A 27,321-nucleotide genomic window follows, 5' to 3' on the forward strand; every position below is an offset into this window, starting at 1 on the left:
TTAAAAAATCATTAAAAAAAAAAAAAAAAAAAGAAGCCACTCCTGTCAGTATTTGCTCTGAAGAAGACATTATCTGCACCCAACTTACTTTACAAAAAGTGAGTTTACTCTGATTTCCTCATTTCATCATCATAGAAGGTTTCACTTCCATTTTTTCATGTAATCCTCTTACCCATGAGAAGGATGATTATTATCCCCACTTTATAGCTGAGTAAACCGAGGTCAATTCCTCCCAGGTGAGACAGCTACAGAGTGACAGTCAAGACTTGTACAACGGTCTTCTGACACTAGAATCCATACTCTTTCTGCTGTACTGTGCTGTCTTATATTAACTAGTTGTGGGACCTGGGCAGGTCTCTTACCATCTCTGAGACAGATTTCCTCATGTGTAAAACCAGAGAAGCGAAATAAATTGCACTTCCCAAAGTATGCTCTGACACTAGTCTATGAAATTACACATCGGAGAAACCTTGCAGACAGTATCTCCCTCTCTGAGAATCTCAGTGAAAGCCCCGTATCTATTGAAGGCTCTGAAAAGTCCTACAATAAAGAACATTTTAAGCCAGTGCTTCCCAACCTCACTTGTCTTTAGCACCTCTTTTCAATACCTGTTAGCATCCTTCAGAACTGGTGTTGCATAGAACGTATTTTAGAGAATGCTATGGCAGATGATAATTAAAGTCCCATCCAACTCTGGAATCTGACATTCTCATCAATACCCTCATCGTATTGCAGGGCCCACTCTCCTCAGAAGCCTTATCTATTTTGGAACCTATTTTCCTTTTTCTAAACTGCTGTAACAAATTATGATCTGCACCACATAATTTAACTGATAATTAGGCAGCCTGCCTCATATCATCTGCTAATTGTTTCACGTATCCTCTCTTTGTTTCTCCCACTAGAAAGCAAGTTCCCTGAGGCACAAGGCCATACAGAAACAAAAAGGCCATATTTGTACAGCACGTTATAGTTCAGCGGTGCTCTTACCACCCTCATTTTATACAGTTCATATAGCAACACTGTGCGGTAAGCAGGGCAGGCGTCATTATTCCTATTTTAGAGGTGAAAAGATAAATGTACCAAGAATTTTAGTGACTAGCTCAATTCTGACTCCAAGTTCAATTCTCTAACTTGCTCCTTTTCTTGATAAACAAGGGGAATACATAACAATGCACATAATTTGGTGAGTTTTTCAAAAGGCAGGGGAAACTGAATGCTAATGACAAAAGAAAATTAAATTTGGACATTTCCTATTCACCAAATAGTTAAGGAATTGCTTAAAATCAGAAATTTGTCCTCTAGAATTCTGTAATATAATTTGGTGAGTTTTTCAAAGGCAGGATCTAAACTTCTAATCCTACGCCCCAGTTCTATTAACACCCTTTCTAAAACATAGTCAACTCAGAAAACATTTGGTAACAAAAACCGTTTCTTAAGCTCTGATATTATTCAGGGTAGAAGGATCATTATTTCTGATTCTTCCAATTTCTCTTCAAAAATAATACAATGTTCTGTTCATTACCTCTCCCTAGAGAAGGTTAAATGTAGCCTTCCCCGAAACCCAGTGAACTCTGCCAGCTGCGTGGGTATATGCTACTATTTCTGTAATACACAGTATGTGGTTATTGGCCTAGCTTAGGCCCACAGAGAAATTCTGTGCCTGAAAGATCTTGCCATTTTCATGGATAGGTAGTGGTGTCTCACTGTGACTGAAAAACTTTTAAAATTAAACCAAAGTAAATGAAATTCTTACCTTATCAGCTCATCAGGGCTAAAGCAGCTTATATCAGGGAGCCAAGCGGACACTTCACGATTACAGGTTAAGTACTCTTTTAGAGGCTTCCTACTGTCTTCAGACCTAAGGGTCTTTGAGGTGTTCAATGTCACAGCCAGCTGCTTTAACACAGAAGCAGTCTGGTGGCAAATCTCATCAGCATGTTGTGTTGCCACATGTTTGTGGATGCTGATCCGGTCTCTGAAGAGCTGCTGACAGCATTTCCACCATTTTTCTTTACATTCAAGAGTATGTGCTGGAACTTCTTTGGTTTTGACGAAAAGGGCAAATGCCTGCAATTACATTTCAAATATGCCACTGTTAACCTTAAGTTTAAAGCTGGCAGAAGTCTCAGTGAATCCCTTATATTATCCTTCCACAGGGGATTCTAGTTTTATGCTCTATTTTTCTATAGAAGAACTTTCTGAGAGTAACAGTTTTCTTTGTAAACTTTATACCTCAGTCTAAAATTTGTTAGGGACTGTTCTTAAGGAAAGGGCTTGAATTTCAGACGAATATTAGTAAAACATTACAAACAACACTATCACTCATTTCTAAAAAGGAAACGGTCAAGGAAATTATGGAGTATACTTAGTATGGAATATTGAGCAGCTAGTTTTAAATTATGTGGTAAAATATTTATGATATAATGTTAAATGAAAAACAATGGACCAAATTTGCTTATACAACATAATCTAAAAAGTGTACTGGAAAGAAATATACCAAGATGTTTTGACTTGTTTTTCGGAAAATAATTTTATTGTTTTTATAAAAATGATTTATACTTATTATTTAAAAAAATTAAACAGAAAACTATGGATGTACCATAATTCTCTTAACCAATTCCTAACTAATGGCCATTTTTTTGTTTCCAATATTTGCAATTATAAACAATGTTGAATGAGCATCCCATGCATACATCTTTCCATACCTCTTTAACCATCTACTTTAAATAAATGTCTGGAATAAAACTTTTGGGGTAAAAAACATGAAACTTCCAACTGTGATAAACAGTGACTTCCAGAAAAATTGTATCAGTTTATATACGCACCAAGGTGACATTTTATCCAAAGCATCAAGTTTTATCAGCATTTAATTTTTTGTTGTCAATATTTTTAGTGTTGACCTGACTACGAGGCAAAAGAGCTATTGTTTTTACCTGCATGTCTTTGATTAGTAAGGCTGAATATTTTTTCATATCTATTCCTTCTTCTTGTCTGACTTGCCTATTCATATCTGTTGCCTATTTTCCTATTGTGACATTTATTTTCTTCCTGATTTGTAAGTGGTTTTAGTGACCTTTTGTTGATCAGAGTTATCAAAAATTGTGTCCCAGTTTGTCATGTTTTCCAACTTTGTACAAACAGAGGCTGAATGGGATCTAAGATTATCAGCCTCTCAACAATGGCTCCCTTCTGGTCAAATGGGAAGGGAGCCATTTACATATACATGTATGTATGTGTATTTTTTAACTTTTTTAACCCATCTGGAGACTACTTTAAAGCATCCAAAATTGGGCACCCTAAGCACTGGTAACAGATATGAAGCACCACTGTGGGACCATCTTCTAGCTGCACACAGCTATATCTGGACCGTCTCAGACTGAAGCATCTCCAATTACACTTTTTTTAGACTTTCTTGCAGTTAATCCTTCCAAATGGGGGGGGGGGGAAGGAGATAGCATGTATGTCAACATAAGTGCTTCTTCATATTAAACTTTGATCTTCAAATCTTATCTTGTCTTTTAAGGCCTTGTGAACAAGGCACTGAGGGCCCAGTAGCAGTTAGGGCCCACGTGGAGTCTGTTCAAGGAGAGACAGGCCAGTGCCAAGATGGCAGCTCAGAGGTGGGTGAGGCCTACAAGGGGAAGGCAGGCCCTGGAAGGGAGGCAGTTTGGCAGGCTGGGTACATTGATTACATAGGAGAATAAGCAAATAAGGAAATACACTAGGACTAATAGGAACTAGGTTTCTCACCAAACCTCATCAAATAGGAAGGTTATAAACATGGGAAAGGGAGAGTTAGGAAAAACTGTGAGGCTGGAATGGAACTGAAAGTATCGATATGTACTCAGTGTGGTTAATATTGAGATAGTAAATATAGAACTATACGTATGTATAGAACTATACGTATGTATGTGTTTATCTATATATTTCCTAGCTCCATACACCAGAGATCTTGGGAGATGCAACATTTAGTAGCAGTGAGCTTGCCAAGCCTCCAGGTTTTGGTTTCTGACAGTCCTCCACTAGAAGGAACCAAAGCTCCTGGAAGAAATGTCTGATTCCAGGGATGGGTCAGGAAAAATACAAGATGAACCTGGAATACCTTGTTGAGTCAGAAAGTGAAGAAATGCTCAAAGAATGATGGGAAAAGTCAAAAGGACATAGACACTAGCTTGAAAGGGCCCTCAGCCAAATCTGAGATGATCTGAGCATCAAAATAAATAATAACATAATGGACTATAACTCCACAAATAAAATGTAACCTGAGTCCATACAGATACAAACAAGTCGGGAGAAGAGAAAGCTCTTCCTTACAGCAGAATGCCAAACATTAAATCTGGAAGGAACAAAGCAATTAGAAAATCACCCTTTAGCAACCATCACAGTAACAATCAACTACGGAAAGAAACATCAAAGAATCTAAAACTAGTAGATGAAAGCTGGATGAGGGATAAGATAATTACACAGTCTCAAAGCATTTTCCCTTCAAATACTGAGTAATTAAAAGGGAAAAAAATAATTTGATAGCAGAAAAATTCAACAGATACTCCCTTAATTAAGTAACCAAAGTTAACATCACCAGTAATGGGACAAACTGCCACTGTGAATCACCCGACAGTTTGTAGCCAGATGAAGACAGCATCTCTTGTGCGATAGTTTTGTTGATAAAAGCACTAATCTGAATCTAGTCGTAAGGAAACATGAGTGAAAATCAAGCAAAGGGATATTCTACAAAATAACTCATGTAATCTTCAAATATGTCATGGTCATGATTTCAGGGCAGAAAAAATGAGAAAGTGCTCCAGATTAAAGAAGATGTAAGACATGATGACACAATGTAACACGTAACCCCAGAGTAGATCTATAAAATCCATTTGGGACACTTGATGAAACATGAATGGAGCCTGTGTGCAAAGGGGATATGAGGGTCCTCTATACAATTCCGGCAACTTTTCTCTAAGTCTGAAATTATTGCATGATAATATTTGAAAAAACCTCTCTTACCCTTCGGGTTTCATTTTCAAGGACATCTATGTGAGGTAAGGGCAGAGAGGTGGTAGATAAGAAGTTATAAACGGAGACATCTATTCTTCATGGACATGAAGCCAACAAAAGCTAACTGCAGAAGGACAGCAGACTGGAGGTAAGAAAACTAAGTCTCAATTGCATGTCCTCAGTCGGGTCATTTTCCTTCCTCTGAGCTTCCACAGGAGGAGGTTGGAGTCAATAGAAGAGCAGCATATCAACATGACCTCCCATTACAATCCAATCCCATGTCCTCAGTAAGTGTGCACAACCATTCTGGGCTATTCTATCCTTCTCCTAACCAACAGAACCCAGCCAGCTAGATTGGATCAGGAGTCTTAGATGACAACTACCTTCCAGCCTGTCTGTTCTCCTTGTGACAAGGTCTTCTGGGTTCCTGTGATTCTAACCCTCGGTGGGAAAAGGAACCCAGCCCATCTGTCTAGGATCTGCCCTCAAGTACTCAACCGTAAGTGTTGCAGAGCCACCCCTTGCCCATGATTCTTCTTTGCCTGGCACTGATTTAAGATCACTGGATAATGACCCTGACTAGAACTTACCTTGAACATGGCAGCCGCCTCCTGTCTCCCTAACCCTCTACTCCCTGGAGGAAAACACTGATGATTGATGGGCTACTAAAAGATGTACCTGAATTAACTATACATACACAATCCTGAACCATCAACGGCAATACAGCAATGTTACCTTTTTCTTGGCAAACGAGTATTTCTTCTTTGTACTGGCATCTAACTCTGCTTTAAGACTGCTACTGGGATTGATAAGCCTTGTGTCTTTTAAATCTAGGTCTGCAAATCTTAAAACACAGGCCTCCAGGTCATCTCCTTGGTCTGGTGAAGTGAAAGAAGGCATCTGGTTTGGTTGCCGTAGTGGGGCAGCTTCCTTTCAGTGAAATACCTCCTAAGAAGCAAGGGAGAAACAACGTCAGTCTTTGATTACTACTTGAAGTAAACTTGAAACGAATCAATCAATGAGGCAAATGAGCATAGGCCCAGCAGCCCAAGCCATCCATCCATTCACCCATTCATTCAATAAATGTTTAGCACCTACTCTATGCCAAGCACTGTTCTAGACAATGGGTACAGAGCAGTGAAAGAAAAAGTCTCTGCTTTCTTGGAGTTTATATTCCAGTGGGGAGAGACAGAAAATAAACAAATAAATGTACTGATTAAATTTTAAAAGTCAGATAGGAAAAAGGGCCATGAAGACAAAAAGCAGGGTAGGGAATCAGGAGTGATGGAGGGGCTCTTAAAAACAGAGAGTAGGTAAAGTCTTTCTGAGGAAACAGCATTTGAGCAGGCACCTCAATTAGGGGTTAGCCCTGCAAACATTTAAGGTAAATGATACCAGAAAAACACCAGGTACAACCAAAATCAACCAAGTTGCGTGCTAGCACCTTCAGTTATAAACATTTTGTTCTTTTTTGTCGTTTAATTTTAGAGCTGTGCATATTCCACTCCTTAGATGACATAACAACCAAGAAAGCCCCATTTTAATAAACAGAAAAAATATAAAATATAAAAATCGCTAGTGTGGCCAAATCTTGTCAGAATGGATATACTTCCAACCCCATTCAAGCCACCATCATTTCTTTTTTTTTTCTTTTTCTTTTTCTTTTCTTTTCTTTTCTTTTTTAATTTGAAACAGAGAGCAAGCGAGCGCACAAGCAGGGAGGAGGGTCAGAGAGACACGGAGAAGCAGACTCTCTGCCAAGCAGGGAGCCCAACGCCGGGCCTGATCCCAGGACCCCAAGACCATGACCCGAGCGGAAGGCAGACGCTCAACTGACACAGCCACCCAGGCACCCCAAGCCACCATGATCTCTTGACTGAATTATTGCAATAGCCTAACTGCCCTCCTCCCCAGAGAGATTACTAAACAGTAGTCCAAAGACTTCTCAACATACTCTGATAAAGTCAAAGTCCTTCCAAAGCACCTCCGCAGCCCCTCCCACCACCACCTCTCATCTCTTCTACTACTATCCCTTTGATCACTCCTCTGACTGCACCTTGTCTGTTCATTCCTGAATGGATCACCAGCACCAAGAAAGCAAGAGTTTTCCTTTGTTCACCTCTGCATCCTTAGCACTGCTTGGCATATAGGAGATGCTAAATGTCAATAAGTACAATATTTGTTGAATGAAATAAAACAGTGATCGGGTAGCCAGGAAAGGCTTTACTAAGGACCTGATGTTTGAGCGGAGACCTAAATGACAAGGAGCCATCCATGCGGATTTAGGAGCAGAGGCAAAGGAAATAGTATAAATTCCTGAAGTGGGAAGAAGCTTGCCTTTTAGAGAAACAGGAAGAAAGTCAGAATAGAAGCAGGACAGTGACGAGAGAGCACAACCCTGTAGGTCAGGGTATGGAGTTTGCAATGCCAAGTAATTCCAGCGTTGTGAACAAAGGTGTAACGTGGTCTGATTGTGGATTTGTTCTGAAAGTAGAGCTGGCAAGATTTACAGACAGACTGTTACGTAAGAAGTGAAGAAAAAGAAGGACCCAAGAATGACTCCTACCTACAGTTTTGGATGAAGCAATCGGATGGTACCATTCGCTGAAATGGGTATGACTGACAGAGGAATAGGTTAGGAAAGGAGAGTTTAACAAGAGTTCCAGTTAGACGTGTGGAATTTCAGTGACCACGGACAAGGCAGTCAGATAAACAGGTGTGGTGCTCATCAGAGACGTCAGGGCAGAGGATGTTCACATCCATGTAAACAGGGACCCAATACTGAAGACATTACTAAAGCAATCACCTGTTCCTTCCCAAACACCACTTGAGAAGGGTGAAGAGTAGGATGACGGCCCGAGAGTAACCCCGCGGCACGAGGCTCACGCTCACGCGGGTCTTTCAGTCCCGGGGACCGCAAGCGCGGCGCCGCCCCCCGCCCGGCCCCACCCCGCGCGCCGGGCCGGGCCGAGCCAATCGCTCCGCCCAGCATTCCCGACGAGGCAAAGGCCCGGAAGTGGGAGTAAGGTGAGCACGCACCCGCCAGTCCTGGTCCTTTCTTAGATCTTTCTTCATCGAGTCGTCTCCGCCTAGCTATCGTCACTGCTCCCCGTCCCAAGAACCTCCACCGGTCCCCGGCCTGGAGTCCACGGAGGAAGGAACTAGAGACGTCACCTCGCCCCGGAAGTCTTCGGGGCTGTTGGTGAAAGGGCCGCCGGGAAATAGTGCGAGCCCCAGGGAGGGTCTGAAGTTGAGGCGGGGACTCCAGTGTGCCTGGTGGACCAGCAGGCGTCAGACTTGGCTCGTGGCCGGCGACCTCCGGCGGGTTGAAGAGGCGGTGCTTTCCGCGTGTCCCCGGAAGGACTTAGCGTGAAAGGCGGGAGAAGGAAGCAGCCGAGAGGCGGAGGAAGCCCGAGGGGGCGGTTGCGTGTGGACTGAGTGCCCTCGGCCTGGTGAGCTTCCAGACGCCGGCCTTCCGGCTCCCGAGCCCGCCAAGCCCACCGGCCGCCTTTCCTGCCTGCGCTTCCGCACCGGTCGCGAACGAGTGCACCTGCGCGCCTCGTAGCTGTTCTCGCACCGGCCGGCGGCCCGACAGTTCCTGCTGCGCTTCCCGCCCGGCCTCGCTCAGCTCGGCAGCTCCCCGGCGTGCGGCATGTCGCGGCGGCGGCACAGCGACGAGAACGACGGTGAGTGCCCTGCCCGACCGCCGAGGCCGCGCCCACGCGGGGGCCGAGGTCCTGGGGACTCGAGGAAAGGGATGGGAAGCCCTCCCCATACACACAGCCCGGCAGCGTTCGGGGAACCAGGCAGGGAGAGCGAGAATGTGGTCGGGCGACTTCTGAAAAGCCCCCGCTTTCCCCCGCCCCGACTCCTTTAGTCGTCGGCCTGGTGGACCTCTAGTCCCTAAGGACTCTTCAGGATTTGGTCCTTAGTACCGCCGAGTAGGGAAGTACACCTGGATCTGTGCGGACCACCTCTTAGGCACAGTGACAGGTACCACTAGTCCCAGTGTTTCGTTTTGACCCTCAGACCGCACCTGCAAAGGGTTCTCAGAAGGGGAGGAACAAAGCGGTGGGTGGGAGATCTGATGAATCCCAGTCTGAGCTCTGCTGTACCCATCATCCGTTGATTTGCCTTCTTTCACGCTGCAAGGAAAGAAATGTTACCCACACTCACGAGGTCACTAATAAACAGCTGCACGTTGTTAACGTTAGATTTTGAACTAGCTGCAAGTGTATTTCCCCTCATGAAGGGAAGAGTGCTGGAAAACTAACTGGAGAGCTCTTAGGGACCGAGATCAGGGGTTCTCTGTTCCATTTGGATGGTTTGCGCTCCAGGGGATCATGGTGTTGCCACCATAAAAACCAAGGATAATTTTGCTAGTTAAAAACAGGGAAAAGATGCTTACATTACAGAAGTCCGTCAAAAACATACATCCACCACAAAAGGAAGAAGCTGAGTAATTCTGTTATTATATTCTAGCATATTGTTCTTTAAAAGGAGTGTGGTGTAGTGGTTAAGAGGCCAGACTGGAATCAGGTTTAAGTTCAAAGCTAGACTCTACCATTACTTCCTGATCTTGCTNGTTATTATATTCTAGCATATTGTTCTTTAAAAGGAGTGTGGTGTAGTGGTTAAGAGGCCAGACTGGAATCAGAAGGTTTAAGTTCAAAGCTAGACTCTACCATTACTTCCTGATCTTGCCCAGATTCTGTCACGTCTGTAATGTAGAAAGTGTAGTGATACATACCTCTTCTCACTTTTGTGAGGGTTAAGTGAGTTAATACATGTAACATATCTCATCATGATATTTATTTATCATCTGCTAATGCTTAAGAGCTGGCAAACATTGGCAGATGTCAACGATTAAGAAAAAATATGGAAGAAAATTTTTTACTTAGTTAATTTTCTTCACTAACATTTTCTTGTCCTTGAATTTTGGGGCATTTGGGAGTAGGAGTAGAATCATGTCTTTAGTTTTAATAATGTAACATCATATCTCTGCTGGGGAATGGCTTGAGAGGATATTCTAGTTCATCGTATCTGATACCTAAGCATCCAGAGTTTTAGTGTGATAAACATGGAGACATAGCTTGCAGTGCCCAGACACCGGTGAAAGCAAGTCCAGAGTTATTCTCTTCACTACCCAAGTATTACTATGCTGCAGGCCTAGATTNAGAGTTTTAGTGTGATAAACATGGAGACATAGCTTGCAGTGCCCAGACACCGGTGAAAGCAAGTCCAGAGTTCTTCTCTTCACTACCCAAGTATTACTATGCTGCAGGCCTAGTTTTTTTTTTTCCAACACATGAGGTTTTTTGTATAACGGACATACAGGGCACAGAAAACGGTTTCATATGCTTTGATTTGGATTAATCAAAAACTAATATGCTTGAAGTGATTGCTTGAGGTTTAGGGAACTTGAGTCTTTTAAAGTTCTTCCTATTTTCTTGCTTTTATCATACTTTCTTTTCTCCACTCTTCTGCCTTCGACGGCACCCTTAAAGGGAGAGAATGTTTCCAGAGGGCAACCTGGAAAATTGAATGTGAATATGTAGAAAACAACTTTTGCTTTTGCTATTGCGATGGTGGCATAACTTTCTTGGGAGTCAGTTTCTTTTAATACCAGCTGGCCAGTAAATCACGTCCATTTGGATCTTGATGCAGGAACCTTAGAATAAATAAGAAAAAAAGAAGTAAAATGAGTTAATTGAAGTTTACTCTGGTGAATAATTTAATATAAATTGCCACAGCTTGGGTAACAGTCAGCTGGGGTTTACCCTAAACAGTAATCTGAATATTTTAGTTAAGCATCTACAAATTTTTTTAATATCTGAAATATTAGACGTTTAAATGTTATAGAAGGCTATTTTAAAATAGGCTGAACTCTGGGGCGCCTGGGTGGCTCAGTCGTTAAGCGTCTGCCATCGGCTCAGGTCATGATCCCAGTGTTCTGGGGTCGAGCCCTGCATCAGGCTCCCTGCTCAGCAGGAACCCTGCTTCTCCCTCTCCCACTTCCTTTGCTTGTGTTCCCTTTCTTGCTGCCTCTTTCTCTGTCAAATAAATAAAATCTTTTAATAAATAAATAGGCTGAATTCTAACAGTCATAATTAAGTTGATACATCTGAGCATTTCTGGATTGTTGTCAGCTCTTATCAGTCACTGGCTGTTATGACTTTCCATATGCTTGACAAGATATAATCATTTATTCAACAAATATTTAACGGTGCCAGGCACTGTCCTAACTACTGTCAGTACAGTAGTGGACAGTGTAAAGGTCAAGCCTCCCTTTTACAGACAGAACATAATCAAATATAGTGTATCAAATGGTGGTAAGTGCTATGGAGAAAAATAAAACTGGGTAAAGGGGTAGAGACCATTGGTGAGATGGCTTTGCTGTTTTGTGTGGGTTGATCAGGGAAGGCCTCACTGAGAACGGCATCTGATCAAGGACTTGCAGGAAGTAAGGGAGCAGACCAGGTGGCTGTGTGGGGAAAAGCAATGGTCTAAGAAAAGGGAACCACGAGTGCAAAGGACTTCAGGTTGGAGCATTCCTGTCCTGTTCACAGAAGTCAGGGAGGCCAGTGTCCCTGGAGCAGAGCTGAAGGGGTGGGGCTGGANTGGGGAAAAGCAATGGTCTAAGAAAAGGGAACCACGAGTGCAAAGGACTTCAGGTTGGAGCATTCCTGTCCTATTCACAGAAGTCAGGGAGGCCAGTGTCCCTGGAGCAGAGCTGAAGGGGTGGGGCCGGGGNGGCTGGAGAAGTTATAAAAACTAAGATCAGAGAGGTAGTAGGGGATCAGCTCATAGAGGGCACTTTTAAAATTACATATCTTTGTTCAGACTAGAGTATCCAGGATCCAGGAAAATAAGTTAGGAGACTACTACTCTAGTTCAGCTGGAGCGGAGTTCAGTTTATAGAGAAGGAAAGGGAAATCCTAAATGGGAAATTAGCCTGTGTGTGGATACTGGTCCAGTGCTAAATCTAACTCATTTCTTAGAATCCCTTTAAGACTGCCTCTGAAGCTTTTCAATTATTATAGGATATACATATAATAGCTGCTTAGTACATTGCTTATTTTGTTCTTCTAAGAAAGTGTTTATTTATATTATCCATAACCTTTGCCAAAAACCCATATTAACCCCTTTTCAAGCTACTTAGAATTAGGTCCTTATCTTTTAGACTGTCACTGCTTTTTTAATTGTACAAAAAATGATTAGAAGTGAGGGGATTTGTAAAGAAGAGTGTAGTTTGTTTGGGGCTTGATGGTCACCTCTGCTTTAAATCTTCAAGATCAAGGTACGTTACTTTTCGCTTTTACCTGGTTGGTTTTGCTACTTTACTTTCTTTTTTATAGAGTTGGTCTTTGTTTTCCAGTTTGTGGTTTTTTATAATAATTAAGAGTATAAGACGTGGTACAGCATATCCATATAAAGTTAGGATCACCTTACAAGGGAGAAATTATTGGTGTATGAAGATCCTTTCAAATGGTTTTTGGGGGTTTTTTTGTTTTGTTTTTTAAGATTTATTTATTTATTTGAGAGAGAGTGTGTGCATACAAGCAGGGGAAAGGCAGAGGAAGAGACAGAATCTCAAGCAAACTCCATGCCCAGTGCGGAGCCTGATGTGGGGGCTCTACCTCATGACCCTGAGATCATGACCCAAGCAGAAACTGAGTCAGATGCTCAACCCTCGGAGCCACCCAGGCACCCCACAAATGGGTTTTAATAAAGACTTGTTTCTGTTTCTCTCTTCTATACTAGCCAAGGGTGAGTGTCAGAGTGAAGTGGCAATATGTAACTTGAATCTATATTGTAAAACTTCTGCATAGTTACATTTAATATAAAATCCGTTCTTGCTTTGGGAGCTACCATAGATAGGTTTTCTTGAGGCTGTGTGAAAACAGTCACCTAATTCCCAAAATTTAATTCTTAATGAAGGTGCTTTATTCTGTGTACCCAGGTTCTTTTCTGAGTTCAATATCCTGTTACTGTCATGAGTTCAGATGTGTCTATAATTTTACCACCCCTCCTTCATATCCTCTCAGATACCAGGTGAGAGTGGGGCATATCTTCTTAATACTTTCTGCCTCCTCCCATTCTCCAAATAAAACTTGTGCTTTCTTACAGTCAGAATGGGAAGAAGGAAAATAAGAGTTGCAGTTCAGGGAGGACTATGTACTTGGATTTTCTAGGTTTTCTTCAGAAATCCTACCTTCTCTCCTGCAGCATTATTTTCTCCTTTTCTAGGTTGCAAGAGGGTCTGGGAGGGTGCTTTAGACACTGGGGTATGATTCCAAATTGATTTGGGAACAAGCCAGCTGGAGAGTTAATTTAGGGAGGATGTGGACGGTGGGATGTGAGATAAAGGGTTGGCGGAGTAGATGGGCCAGAAAGAAGGGAATGGTAGTTAAAGTTTAAAAAACGATAATAAAAAAGAAGAAACTGCTCTCATTCAGCTAGTTTTTCACCATCTGCAGTTTCCCGACCTTACCAGAATCTGGTTCTGAAGAACACTGTTAGTATATTTTGCTTTCTAGACAGAGTTGCTCAGCATCAGCACTGTTGACATTTCAGGCTAGATTATTCTTTGTTGTTGGGAGCCGTCCTGTGCAGTGTAGTGTGTTTAGCAGAATCCATGGCCTCTACCCACTGGGTGCCAGTAGCACTCCCCCAGTTGTGACAGCTAAAAATGTCTCCAGAGATTGCCACATAGCCCCTCGCGGGGGCAAAACCTCACCCAGTTAAGAACCACTGCCCCAGGAGAAGGGTATTTAACATCCTGGCTGACAGCTTATATAAACAGTGCGTTGACTATGCTGTTTTTTTTCAGTGACTAAATCCTGGAAATAGAAGACCTTTGTGTCAAATTTGGCTGTTTGGGTGGTGGAATCTTTATAGGTCCTGTGATGTAGGTTTGATGCATATTGAGAATCAAGGTCACTGATTCCACTGTGTCACACATGTCCACTTTACATGGGCTGGAATCTCCAGGAATACATCTCAGCTGTGTCACATTGCAGTGTGTGTTATATTTTTTTATGTCATCATCCTCTCAAAACTATATTCATTTATTATTCAAGCCATTTCATAATGATAACAAGGGGTCAGGGTCAAAGCACACAGTGCTTTACCCTGTGGCCTTTAATGGTACTTCCATCTGGTCCTATCTGGATAGTAATAGATTGGTTTTATTCACCTTAAGTTCAAGTGGTACTTGAAGATCATTTCAGTCATTGAAGAGACTTTTAACACCCAAGCTTAGGATAGCGGAGTGCTGTTTTATGAGAATCACCATATATTTCAAGCCAGATGTTACAGTGTCAAGTAAGTGATTATGAATTCTATAAAAATGGCTCACAGTTCCTTTGGCTATACAAGTCTGGAGAAGATTGAAATTATATTTAACTTACTCCTGGGTAATCCTATATCCAACTGCAGATTTTCATTATTAATGCAGATCCCTAGCACTGTTACAGAGTATTGCTTCCTTGTCCACATGCTGTCCTAATAATCTAATTGGTGGAAGTCAAAATTGAATTGTATTGGGAGAGTAGCCAACATTGTGTTTATCAACAGTATCATGTTCCACACTTAACACTATTAATTTAAAAAATTCAAGCTGTAGGTTATTCCACAATAGAATATAAAGTGTGTGTATTAAGGTTTTAAACAAAGTGGTAGGAGATGATTAATAGAGTCTGAAGAGCTGAAAGTTCAGACACTTGTGAAATTAGTGAGGAATCCTAATGTTTTATGCTCCCTTTCTCATCTTCTGAAGTTTTCCTCCCTTTTTTTCACCAAGTCAAGACTTTCCGAAGCATTCGACTTGGTTTTATACCCATGTTGCATCAGTTTACATCGTAATTTTCATTATTAGAATAATGAGTACTACTGGCAATAAGAGGCTTTAGGACCAAGCACCTGAAGTTCAGTGAACAATTCAGTTTAAAGAATGGCAGTAGCAGTACAGGAGTGTNGATGTGGGGCTCGATCCCACAACGCCGGGATCACGCCCTGAGCCGAAGGCAGACGCCTAACCGCTGTGCCACCCAGGCGCCCCTCCAGAGAATATTCTAACTACTAGTGGTTAGGATGTTGTAAGCAGCGTTCCTATCTATCCCCAGAAGTGGACAGGGCTGCTGCATTGCACAGATTCGTGGGGCACTTTTCACACCAAATTGAACATAACAAACGCTTCTTGGAGTTACTATAATGTCCCTGGGTATGGAGACCTTTGGTGAATCTAGCTAGCCCAGTCACAGAGGGGGTGGGTCAGTTAAGAGCTTCTCCTGTGTGTAAAAATTAGGGTTTCTGGTGGGAAAGAGATAATAGTATTTAAAAAGTTAAATAAAATTTGTGATAGTGGATTCATCATGTAATGTTAATTTTTTTACATTGTTGAAACAGGGGGACAGCCTCACAAAAGGAGAAAGACCTCTGACGCCAATGAAACTGAAGATCATTTGGAATCATTAATATGCAAAGTAGGAGAAAAGGTATGTGCCAAATAGCTCAGACTGTGATGGGCTTAGGGTTGTAGTTGACTGTGCTTGATTCATTTCTGTAGCTGAAACTTGGTGATCTAAGTTTTAGGTGAAACTGCTATTGCCGTGCGTCTGTATCCCAAAGTAAATTCATTTTAAACCCTTGGGATGCAGATAATTGAGAGTTAAATGTTTTTAGTAATCTTCATAGAACATGCATATGAGTCTTAGAAGAGACCTTAAGGAATGATCCTCTCAATTTATAAATGAAGAGCTAAACGAGTCCTGGACACCTGAGGTAATTTGCTCCGAGTCATAATATTAAGTGAATCAGATACAGAGATACCAGAGAGCTGATGTCCTCCCATTTCTAATTCTTATCCTGCTGCCTTAGACTGCTTGTTTTTAAAATTTCATTCATTCTCTTTTTATGGATTTCTAAAGAACAATACCTGAATTGATTTATATTAAACCTGTCATAGTGCCTTATGCATATAAGGCTCTAACTTTTTTTTTTGACCACATAGAAAATTTTAACTCGCTAATTGCTGAGTACTTAACAGATATTTACTATGCTGTCCTCTACAGAGTGCCTGCTCTCTGGAGAGCAACCTAGAAGGCTTGGCAGGTGTTTTAGAAGCTGATCTTCCTAACTACAAGAGCAAGATCTTAAGGCTTCTTTGTACAGTGTATGTATGCAAAAGATTTATGAATCCAGGTGATAATGTATTATCTACTCTTAAATGCTTTGGGAATGTTCAAAAGATGTGTTTACGTTTCATATTTCATTAGCTTTTCTTCTAATGGGAAATTTATACAAACGAAATGACCTTTGGTGAACTCTTTTTTTCTTAAAGATAAATAGGACTAAAATTAAGCATTTTCCTTACATTTTGTTTCTTGGAACCTTAGAATTGAGTTGACAATTTTTAAGTGAGAAAGTAGACACTTCACACTCAGAGATTTTTCTTTTAAGCATCTGCATTTTAATATATATAATATATAGTGTTTAATGTGTATTTTTAACCAGTAGTACCAAAAAAAATTTGGGAACTGGTCAGTTGAATAGTAGTCCTTCTCAGAAGACTGAAGAAGCTTTTGAAGCTATTACTAGGCATAATCTTTCTTTGAGTTAGGTTAGCTAGAACAAATATCATTATTTAATCCGTGAATAAATTAAAATGGGAAAAGTCTCATATGAAAGCATGAAACAGCCTCTCCCAATGGTGGAATTAACGATCCAGGCTTTCTCATCTGTCGGATGGACATTGATCACTCTGAATTGTATGCTTTGCAAAGAAATGGTTACAACTTTTGGATACAAGGGGTCTTTGTACTGTACGTGAAATTATAAATTTTGAGGTATTTTAAAATTTCAGATATGAAGTTGACTTTTAAGTTATTTCAAATATTTAATTAAATAATGTTAATGCTTACAGCTCATTTTTGAAATTTAAAAATGTACACACAAATCATAGCTGTCAGTCGATTTCATTTTAACCTCTCATGAAGTACGAATAATTTGAGTTCCAGCTTTTAAAAGAAATCCAGTTCATATTCAGGAAGACCTGTCCTTAGACTAAGAAATGACTCAAGAAAAAATATCTTGCTATAGTGATAAGGTGCCTTCTGTTTTGAAAGCATTTATTAGAATAGAGGAGATTTATGCTGAAACTGTGATGGAAACCATGGCTTTGGGGGTGGAGAGGACGGTTACTCTCAGGGCAAGTATTTTTTTTTTTAAACCTAAATTGTCCCTACCACTCTGCTAGGCACCTCAGGAAAATACAGAATGTTTAAGAGAGTCTGGCTTATCATGAGCTCCTATTTGCTTTTCTTTTTGAAAGAATTTCTAAAAGCTACCTAAATTAGGAAGCATTTAGGGAAAATTTGCTTTTCCCAAAGGTTTGTTACTGTAATCCTCTTCCCTGCTTTTCAAATAACTTTAATGAAAATTAACACCCCTGGAGTAAGCTAACTGGGATGTAAAGTAATCTTTCTATGTCCAAGTAGCATGTTGACAATCAGCAATTTAACTGATAGAAACTTAGTTGGAAGTGGTTTTAGTTCCGAATTTTTTCTAAGCAACTAGACTAGTGTTTCTGAAAGTGAAGTTCTGATCCTGTAACATTTGGTTGGCTAAGTTCAGAAATGGTGAATGTTNTCAAATAACTTTAATGAAAATTAACACCCCTGGAGTAAGCTAACTGGGATGTAAAGTAATCTTTCTATGTCCAAGTAGCATGTTGACAATCAGCAATTTAACTGATAGAAACTTAGTTGGAAGTGGTTTTAGTTCCGAATTTTTTCTAAGCAACTAGACTAGTGTTTCTGAAAGTGAAGTTCTGATCCTGTAACATTTGGTTGGCTAAGTTCAAGAAATGGTGAATGTTCCATCTCCCCCGTAATGATTCTGCATTAAAGAAACTTGTTTCACCTGGCGTTCCCCAGATGTTTTACCGTGGAAACATTTTCTGTAGAACTGCTCTTAGAGTTCACTAAACACATTGGAAGAAAAACTGGTCTAGTGTTAGTTATATTTATTTTAGCTTGATAACTTTATAATTAAAGTTTTACTTTCTTAATTCTTGGATTAATTAGAATTAAAATGAAAAATTGCAGGGGTCATGCCTGCAACTCTTCTCAGCATTTATGCCTTTTCGGAAGTAGTTTTAAAAATATAGCTGAAAGTATGGGGCACCTTGGTGGCTCGGTCGGTTAAGCATCTGCCTTCACATCAGGTCATGACCCCAGGGTCCTGGGATTGAGCCCTGCGTTTGGCTCCCTGCTCAGCAGGGAGTCTGCTTCTCCCACTCCCCCTGCCTCTTCCCCTGCTCGTGCTCTCTCTCTCTGTCTCTCAAATAAGTAAAATCCTTTTAAAAAAAACTTTTTTAAATATAGCTCAAAGTAAACCTGTTCCAATATTAGTAAAATGATAAAAGATTTATATAATATAGAATTGAGCAACTTAACATGATACTGTTGTTTTGGGGTTTTCTTGTACTGGGTTCTCAAATCAGTGCGCGCCTGTTACCTGAGAAATTGACAATTTATACAACATTAGTTGGACTGCTGAATGCCAGGAATTACAACTTTGGTGGAGAGTTTGTAGAAGCTATGATTCGACAACTTAAGGAATCACTGAAAGCAAACAATTACAATGAAGCTGTGTATTTGGTAAGTTGCTTTTTTGGTATATTATGACGTAGTGTTGGGACGGAGGGAAGAAGTGAGCTACAGCCAAGGAATTTATATCTGTTCTTCTGAAGTATAGTTCCCCACTCACCACAGTAGCTGCTCTTCTGAAACCATTCTCACTAAAGGTACCAAGAGCTCATTACCAAATCCATTGGCTTCCTTTCACTCTAAATCCTGGTTGACCTTCCTGTAGCATGTGCTGCTTTATACTCCTTTTTTGTCTGTGGGTTTCTGCAGCTCCACTGTTTCAGGACCTCCTGCTGCTGCCACCTCCTTTCTGTTCCGCTGTCTGCTTTTACTGGGTCATCTTCCTTTACCCCTTACATTATGTGTTTCCCAGGATTCTGTCCTCACTTTACTTTAAACACTCTCCCTGAAGCACTGTCATTCTCTCTCATTGCATTATAAACCATCTTTATTTGGGTGACACGACCCTCTTCCTGACAAGTCGATATTCCGAATGTCCTGTTTCAGCCTTTCTCCTGGGCTCCAGACCTGTGTTCCAAATACTACCTGGATAGCCTTAAGATATCTTGCCTGCAAGTCGCTAAAAGTAATGCATCATTCTGTCTTCCCCCCCCCCCCCAGCCACACACAGGGTCTGCTGTCCACTGCATAACCCATCTAGGGACCTGAGTGTTAATATTTCTCTTCCCTTTGCCCCCTTACCCTGTAAGCAGTCCTCAAGTTCTGTCACTTCTCCCTCCTAAGTTGCTCTCTGGTCTGTCCCCTTTCTTTTGTCTCCAGGGCCTCTGGCATAGTTCACACCTTCCTCCTCATGCTTTTTAATTTTTTGTGTGTAAGTAAGCACTATGCCCATCATGGGGCTTGAACTCCTGACTCCCAAGATCCAGAGTCTCATGCCCTACCAACTAACTCAGTCAGGCGCTCCCTTCCTCCTCATCTCATAAAACAGCCTCTTAACTGATCCTTTTGCACCCAGATTCTCTGCCTTTCACTATATCTTCTGTGGCACCGGACTGGTCTTTCTGTAACTCGCTCTGCTCATGTTGGTTATAGATCACAAACCCCAGTTCATTCCCGTTCTCTAGAGTGGTCTTAAAAGCCTGTGCACAGGATGATTAACTGGGTGAGCGGAAGTAAATATTTATCTTAAATGAAAATGGAATTAATAAGCCTTACTAATATGTAATACATAGATTGACAGTGGGCCAGTGTATATCATATAGATCTATTTAAGTATGATACTTATGTTTATTTATATCACATATGGTTGGAGGTATGTGATCAGCTTCTTTTACTGAGTATATTACCAAAAAAGTTAGACACCAATCAGGCTGTAAGGTTAAGTCCAGACTCTGTACTGACCTTTTATGGTTGCCCCAACCTGTTTCTCTTTGCTTGCCTCCCAAATACCCTCCAGCTATATCACAATTACTTGCAGATCGCTGAACACATCTTTTTGAACCCTTCTGCCTAGGATAGTCTTGTTGCTCTCCACTCCTCCTTTATGACCCAGTCCAGGTGTTACCTCCTTTATGAGGCTTTCCCCTATTCCCTTTATCACTGTTCCTAGAGCACTTTTTATTTACTTTCTAGTATAGGAGTCATTTGGGTTGAGATGATACTTGTGCCACGAGGCTGTGAGCTCCCACATGACAGGGACTCTAATAGTGCTTAGCAGTGGCACACAAAGGACATCCAATAGACACCTGCTCAGAAATTTCCATTTCTGTAGTCCAATGAAAATGTTTTCACAGAGAACAGAAAAGAAGAGGATAAGTTGAGGTAGCTCTGTGGAATGGGAACCTGTAAATGCAGATTCCTGTCCTTCGTATGGTTTCTGTCACAGCTACTCAGCTCTGCTGTCATAGAACAAAAGCAGCCATAGACGATACATAAATGAGTGAGCATGCCGTGTTCCAATACACATTTATTTGTGGACACTTTAATTTCATATGATTTGTATAAATCATAAAATACTCTTGGATTTTTCTCAAGCATTACCTATCCAAAACCACTCTTAGTTCACAGGCTATGCAAAAGAAAAACAGGCAGCAGGCTAGATTCGACCTTGAGGGGTAGTTTTTCAGACCTGTGGTTTCACTCGTTGCAGGATTGCCTGTTGTGTGATTATATTACATTTAGATTTAATAGAAATTGTTTTCCCTCACAGGTCCGTTTTTTATCTGATCTCGTGAATTGTCACGTCATTGCTGCCCCATCCATGGTTGCTATGTTTGAAAATTTTGTAAGCGTAACTCAGGAAGAAGATGTACCTCAGGTAGGAAAACCCCTTCTGCTGAATCTCATCCATGCAGTACTAGGAGTTTTTCACTTGGTGGTCTTTTAGTCATCAAAACCGGAAGATAGCAGTAGATTATCACACTATAAATTCTTAATATCTGCAGGCTAAGTCGACTGCTGGAGTGGTGGGTTCTCTTGATATCTGTATGTTAATTCAAATGATTCTAATAAAAGTAAAACTAATACGAGGTAGAAATGCTCTGATTGAGCTAGCTGTCTTACTTTAGCCTCCATAGGATTTCATTCAAAAATAAATACAATATGAATGAAAATTAACCAGCACATATTTTAAATTTGCCTTTTTAAAAATTCTTCAGGTGCGGCGAGATTGGTATGTTTACGCGTTTCTGTCGTCTTTGCCCTGGGTTGGAAAGGAGTTGTACGAAAAGAAAGATGCAGAGATGGACCGCATCTTTGCCAACACTGAAAGCTATCTTAAGTAAGGATACAGCTCATAGTTCTTACTGATATGATAAATGTGTATTTTATTTGTTAGTACTACTGTCAGTTTCATTTCTCAAAGATAAGCTGTGGAGTTCCCTATTGCTTCCTCTAAGTAACTTCGTTCCCCTACTCTTATAATTTACTGAGACCTCAGAGTAATCAAATGTTTGCTTACTTTGCTGGTGCAAAGTAATTGGTGACATAGCTCCTTTTAAGCTGCTTTGGTACATATTGGTGAAGTCGTAAAATATCTTCTGTCCTCCCACAGTGGTTCTCAAATCGTAGTGTGCATAGAGTCACCCATGGTACTCAAATGTGCCCCAGCCCCAACCTGCAGACCTACTGAATCACAGTATTAGAGAGGTTTAGCACATGCAATGTATTTATTTCATGTAAACTAATGCTGAAGCAAGTCCTTAAAACAGTGGCTCTTCCACCCAGCCCATACTTCTTGAGTAATGTGACACATTTCAGTTAAAATAGTCTCATATCCTCCTATTCCCATTTCTTCCAAGTGGGTGTAAAAACTTGGTTTGTCTTATTAGGTATAATACTAACAGTAGGGCTTGTTCATAAATTTAGCAGTTAGCCAGCAGCGTGGTAATGGTCTTGTGTCCCATTAAGTTCTTTCAGAATAATTTTGTTATAAGTTTCATATTCTATCTATTAATAGGTAACCTGTTTGGATATTGTTAGTCAGTTACAAATAAAGCTGTAAGAAATCTAAAGATAAAAATCTTTGTTCTTAAGCTCCTTTTAAATGATAAATCTCTTTAATGTTTCTATATTTTTGAAAGCCGTACTAGTTCTTTTTTAAAATGTACATGTTTACAAAAGAAAAAAATGAAAGAATATGAATATTCTAGCATTTGAGTATATGTCCTTTCCCTTTTTCATACAAATGGTAGTTCAGTATGCATACTGTTCTTCACTTGCTTTTTTTTTTTTCTCCCACTTAATATACTTGGATTTATTGCATGAAAGTATATAGGCCGGCCTCATTCTTTTTTAACAGCTGTACAGTATTCCACTCTTCTACCATACCATAATTTCTTTAACGAGTCCCGTGTTGGTAGACATTTAGATAAGTTCCGGTCTTTTGGTAGTGTAAACAGTGCTTCACTGAATATCCTTATGTATATGTCTTTGTGTACGTGTGCAAATGTATCTGTGGGGGGGGGGTTTAGAAATGGGGTTGCTGGGTTGAAGTGTCTTAACAATTTTAATTTTGATAGACTTAGTCAGATCGCCTTCCAGAGAGATTATACTCTTCCAGATCTCCTCTAAAGAGATGACATCAGTTAGCCCCTCTGCCATCAGTGTTTGAAATTGCATATTTGCCCACATTTCAGCAATCTAATACATTATCAAAACGTGTGATATCTACCAATCTGATAGGTAAAAATTGTTATTTTACAGCTATAATTTGCATTTTATTTATTATGAAGCAACTGAACATCTCTTCATGTTGTTAAAAACCTAAGTGTAGATTTTCATTTTTATGTTTAGAAGACGCCAGAAGACACATGTGCCCATGTTACAAGTATGGACTGCTGAGAAACCACATCCGCAAGAAGAGGTAAATTAATATAAGCACAGTCAGCGCTTGAGTAGGTTCTTATCTCTGACACAGATCATTCCTTTTATATACGTTAGCTAGTTTTCCATATTTCATATCAGGGGTCCAGCTCCTCATAGCTCTAGGTGTATAGTGGGGTGTTTTTTAAGATTTTATTTATTTGAGAGAGCATGTGCATGAGCAGGGGCGGGGGGGAGGTCAGGCAGAGGGAGAGGGAGGGAGAATCTCCAGCAGACTCCATGCTGAGCATGGAGCCCAACGTGGGGCTTGATCCCCCAACCCCAAGATCATGACTTGAGCCGAAATCGAGTCAGACACTTTAACCCACTGAGCCACCCAGGCACCCTGGCATTTGGTGGATTTTTAATAAGTGTTAGAATGTAATCAAAGCATTCCCTGTTCTGTGGGATTCCAGATGTAATTATTTTTTATTTACATGCCCAGTTTGGAAATGTTAAGTGTAACAGCCTCAGACAGGTAGACTTCATAAAGTAATTAAAAACAAAAACTTAGCACCGTTCCTTTGTACTATATTCAGTTGCAAACTGGCTTACTTTTGTATCCTGTATTTTACAAGGTAATGGTTTTTGGTTTATGTAGTCAAAGTGTTAATTTTTATGACCTCCAAATATATATATTAATTATTAAAAATTAATCTGTCTTTAGTATTTAGATTGCCTGTGGGCCCAGATTCAGAAATTGAAAAAGGATCGCTGGCAGGAGCGGCACATCCTAAGACCTTATCTTGCCTTTGACAGCATCCTCTGCGAAGCCCTGCAGCACAATCTGCCTCCTTTCACGCCACCTCCTCACACGGAAGATTCGGTGTACCCGATGCCACGGGTCATCTTCAGAATGTTTGATTACACGGATGATCCCGAGGTATGCGACCAACTACCAGCCCCTGTCAGAGGGCTGTACTGCATCGTGCTCGTGGCTTAATCTTGTTTGAATAATGCTTGTGATACATTTTAATTTCAAGTGCTTTATTACCTGAGAGGACCAACAGCAGTGAAGTGAACAGTTTAACCTCATTATGCGAGAAATTCTGTTCAGCACGTGGAAGGAGAGTGAGAGTTCAGTGTGCAGTAGGTTCAGCAGCCAGGCTGGTGTGAGGCTTCCTCCTGGTTTAGTCAGATCCTTGCTATATGATCTTGAGTGACTTACATTCCTCTCTACCTTAGTTTCATAATGGAATAATAATAAAAGTACGTTCTAATGAGGATAGAATTACTAAAACGTAAAATGCATAGAACAGTATGTGACACATGAGTGCTCAATAATTTTAACTGTTATTAAACTTCTGTTTTTTTAATTTTTTTGTTTATTTAAGAATAACACCCAGGTTTGGGGGGTTTTGTTTTGGTTTCGGTGTTTTGGGGTTTTTTGGTATGTTTTTGGTTTTTTTTAAGATTTTATATATTTATTTGAGAGAGAGAGTGAGTACGAGACAGGGGGTGTGGCAGAGGGAGAGGGAGAAGCAGGATCCCCACTGAGCAGGGAGCCCGACGCCAGGCTCAATTCCAGGACCCCAGGATCACGCCCTGAGCCGAAGGCAGACGGTTAACCCACTGAGCCACCCAGACGCCCCAGAAAATAACCAGTTTTTGAGATTATCCATCTCTCTCTGACCCTCCCAGCTTGTCGTCTTATTCATACTTATAATTGTTTTTTTTAAATACTATAAAATATTTTTAGCAGCCCTGGGTGGCTCAGTCAGTTAAGCATCCGACTCTTGATTTCGGCTCAGGTCGTGATCTCAGGGTCCTGGGGTGGAGCCCCGTGTCAGGCTCTGTGCTACACCCCCCCCCCCCCCCCCCACACACACACACACTCTCTTCTCTCTCTCTCTCAAATCTTAAAAAGATTTTTTAAAATATTTTTAATTTAAAAACCTCAAAGATGAGTGTAAGCTGACTGTAGGTTTTAAATATACATATTCTTTATTATGAAGCCAAGTTGTTGACAGCCATTGTACTTTACCAATTAAGAAAATGTACAATTTTGATATTAACCTTTGGTATAAAAACTCACATTTTCAGTCTGCTTTATTTTATATCTTTGCATTTGAATGACTGTATTATCTTGAATAGCCTAGCAGCAAGCAAGGTGATTACTGGATGGGTTCTGGCTAAAGTACCACACCCATTGCTTAGTACATCCTAGTCAGCAGAGAGCAGGCTTTCTCAGCCTTGGCACAGTTGATGTTTGGAGCTGGAGAATTCTTTGTGGTGGGAGGCTGTCCTTTGACTGTGGGATGCTTAGCAGCACCCCTGGCCTCTATCAGTGGCATCTAGAGGGGAAGTGTCAGGTGTGACAACTGCACCTATCTCCAGAGATTGCCAGGTGACCCCTGAGGGCAAAATTGCCCTGCTTTGAGAACCACTGGCATGAAGTATTACCACCTGAGATCAAGCTTGAGTTTTCTTTCTCCTGTCTTTTCTGTCCTACCGTAAATTGCTTTTGGCCAGTGAAAATTTAGTATATATATGATTTGTCTCAGAATAGAACATTGTCAGATAATCAGTTTTATGTACAGAATTATTAGCTTGCTACCCACTTTGCTATATTGCATATATAGTGAAATGCTTTTAGTCAACATTATGTAATGGTCTAATTAGGGATATCTATTTGGAAATCTAATATACGTTTAAGATGGCTAGAAGCTTTGTAGTTAGGCTTTGTACAAGAGGAACTAGAAATAGGACCTCAAAATGTGTTTCTCTTAATGATGTTGCTTGTGTATTTGTACTTAATTTATAAGTAAACTTAATTGGTGTTGCGTCTCTAATGTCCCCATTTTCCTTTGCCAGAAAAGCATAAACATACAAAGTATTTGTTCCCCTGAAAATGGAAAGGATTTGGTTCTTTTGTTTTGGTCTTTGAAAAAAATGTTTATTTGAAAAAATTAAAAATTAATAGAGATTAAAAGTCTACAATAGTAAATAGTAAGTAAGTAAGAATAAACTCTTTGCTACTCTTATACTTAAATAATATCATGCAGGTAATGTTTTTTAACCATTTTTTTAAACAATATAGTATGGCTGTCTTTTTTTTTTTTTAAGATTTTATTTATTTGAGAGAGAGCAAGAAAGCACAAGTGGGGGGAAGGAGAGAGGAAGAAGCAGGCTCCCCATTAAATAGGGAGCCCGACGTGGGGGGAGGGGAGGGGAGGGTCGATCCCAGAACCCAGAAATCATGACCTGAGCCAAAGACGGACGCTTAACTGACTGAGCCACCTAGGTGCCCTGAGTATGGCTGTCTTTCAATGCATACATGACTTTTTATGTTTATACAGTGTTTGAAATAAAAATTTTTCCTCTCTCCGTATTTATTATGGAAGTTAATCCACTCTTTTGGTTTAAAAAAATCAAACCATGTAGAGCTAATAATATAAACTCTGGTTTGAGATGAATGGTGGGAGTGTGGTGTCAGGGGCACCACAAAAAATGCTGCCACTGCCAGTCTAATTGTATTGTCGATAGACGTGAATAGGACAGTGATAGGAGTTTTCACACTTCTGAACTTTTATCCTCAGCACCCAGTGCTGTGTCTGGAACATAAGCTCTCAGATAATTGTTGGATAGATGAAAGACAGTATCTCTTCTTTTTCTAGGTTTGTAGTATATACATTTGGTTTTCTTTCCAGGGTCCTGTAATGCCAGGAAGTCATTCAGTTGAAAGATTTGTCATAGAAGAGAATCTTCACTGCATCATTAAGTCCCACTGGAAGGAAAGGAAGACTTGGTAAGATTCTTTTCATGGTAACTTTTTGAGTGGAGAAAAAGTAGCAGTTTTGATTTGGTAAGAGCAGAATGTATGTTAAGAGTATAAGAAAATCTTCTCTTCCTTCTGTTTTGCTAAATAAGACCAATCTCTTAAGACACTTCTGTGCTTTTTCAAGGCCCTTCACACTCAAATAGTATCTCTCTGGCTGCTTTATAATTCTGTAGTGTTTCATAGTAATGTGCACATAATGTTGGCTTTTTTTGTGTGGATATTTGCCATAGGCTACGGACAAACTAACTTGAATAACAGACTGTTTTTGGTATGAATGCTATGGGAATAATAGTTTTCTAGCATTTATATATCAAGCTTTGGAAAAGTTATTTATAGTATTTCCTTAAGCCTTAGAAAGTTTTGGTTTAGATTTTAGGGTGGAAAGGAATATAGTATTTGGGGAGTGGTCTTCTATATTAACACTTTTAAAGTTAGTGGATCTGAATATGCTTTATTACTCATACTCCTTTTGATCTTTCAAGGAGTTTAGGATGCATTATAGAGTTTCCTTGTGGTAAACAAAGTAATTTGTCTATAGTTAAGTGAAGTGCCTAAAATCTAGAGCATTTC

The 27,321-nt window shown here is 40.5% G+C and overlaps 2 protein-coding genes across 10 annotated transcripts in view; one reads left to right on the plus strand and one right to left on the minus strand.

The window, feature by feature from the left end:
- TSTD2 (thiosulfate sulfurtransferase like domain containing 2) overlaps positions 1 to 8,190 on the minus strand; it is a 41,744-nt gene extending 33,554 nt beyond the window's left edge. For all 7 annotated transcript variants that reach the window (XM_034664163.1, XM_034664162.1, XM_034664165.1 and 4 more), the window contains exons 1-3: positions 8,035 to 8,190; positions 5,731 to 5,943; positions 1,754 to 2,067 (exon numbers count right to left, since the gene is read on the minus strand). In XM_034664163.1, the coding sequence (XP_034520054.1) occupies positions 1,754 to 2,067; positions 5,731 to 5,895 (479 nt within the window). In that variant the 5' untranslated portion in view covers positions 5,896 to 5,943; positions 8,035 to 8,190. The remainder of the gene's footprint in view (positions 1 to 1,753; positions 2,068 to 5,730; positions 5,944 to 8,034) is intronic.
- A 59-nt stretch (positions 8,191 to 8,249) lies between these two features.
- Positions 8,250 to 27,321, plus strand: part of NCBP1 (nuclear cap binding protein subunit 1) — a 38,328-nt gene continuing 19,256 nt past the window's right edge. The window contains exons 1-9 of one of the 3 annotated variants that reach the window (XM_002914933.4): positions 8,250 to 8,681; positions 15,406 to 15,494; positions 16,071 to 16,171; positions 18,503 to 18,659; positions 20,818 to 20,925; positions 21,266 to 21,387; positions 22,902 to 22,971; positions 23,638 to 23,853; positions 26,621 to 26,718. In XM_002914933.4, coding sequence (XP_002914979.2) covers positions 8,648 to 8,681; positions 15,406 to 15,494; positions 16,071 to 16,171; positions 18,503 to 18,659; positions 20,818 to 20,925; positions 21,266 to 21,387; positions 22,902 to 22,971; positions 23,638 to 23,853; positions 26,621 to 26,718 — 995 coding nt within the window. In that variant the 5' untranslated portion in view covers positions 8,250 to 8,647. Of the gene's footprint in view, positions 8,682 to 15,405; positions 15,495 to 16,068; positions 16,201 to 18,502; positions 18,660 to 20,817; positions 20,926 to 21,265; positions 21,388 to 22,901; positions 22,972 to 23,637; positions 23,854 to 26,620; positions 26,719 to 27,321 lie in introns of those variants that run through there. The other 2 variants (XM_011219343.3, XM_034664160.1) reach the window with 2 other exon arrangements.

Source organism: Ailuropoda melanoleuca, chromosome 7 (assembly GCF_002007445.2).
Source record: "Ailuropoda melanoleuca isolate Jingjing chromosome 7, ASM200744v2, whole genome shotgun sequence".
In the NCBI taxonomy this organism is placed as follows: domain Eukaryota; kingdom Metazoa; phylum Chordata; class Mammalia; order Carnivora; family Ursidae; genus Ailuropoda; species Ailuropoda melanoleuca.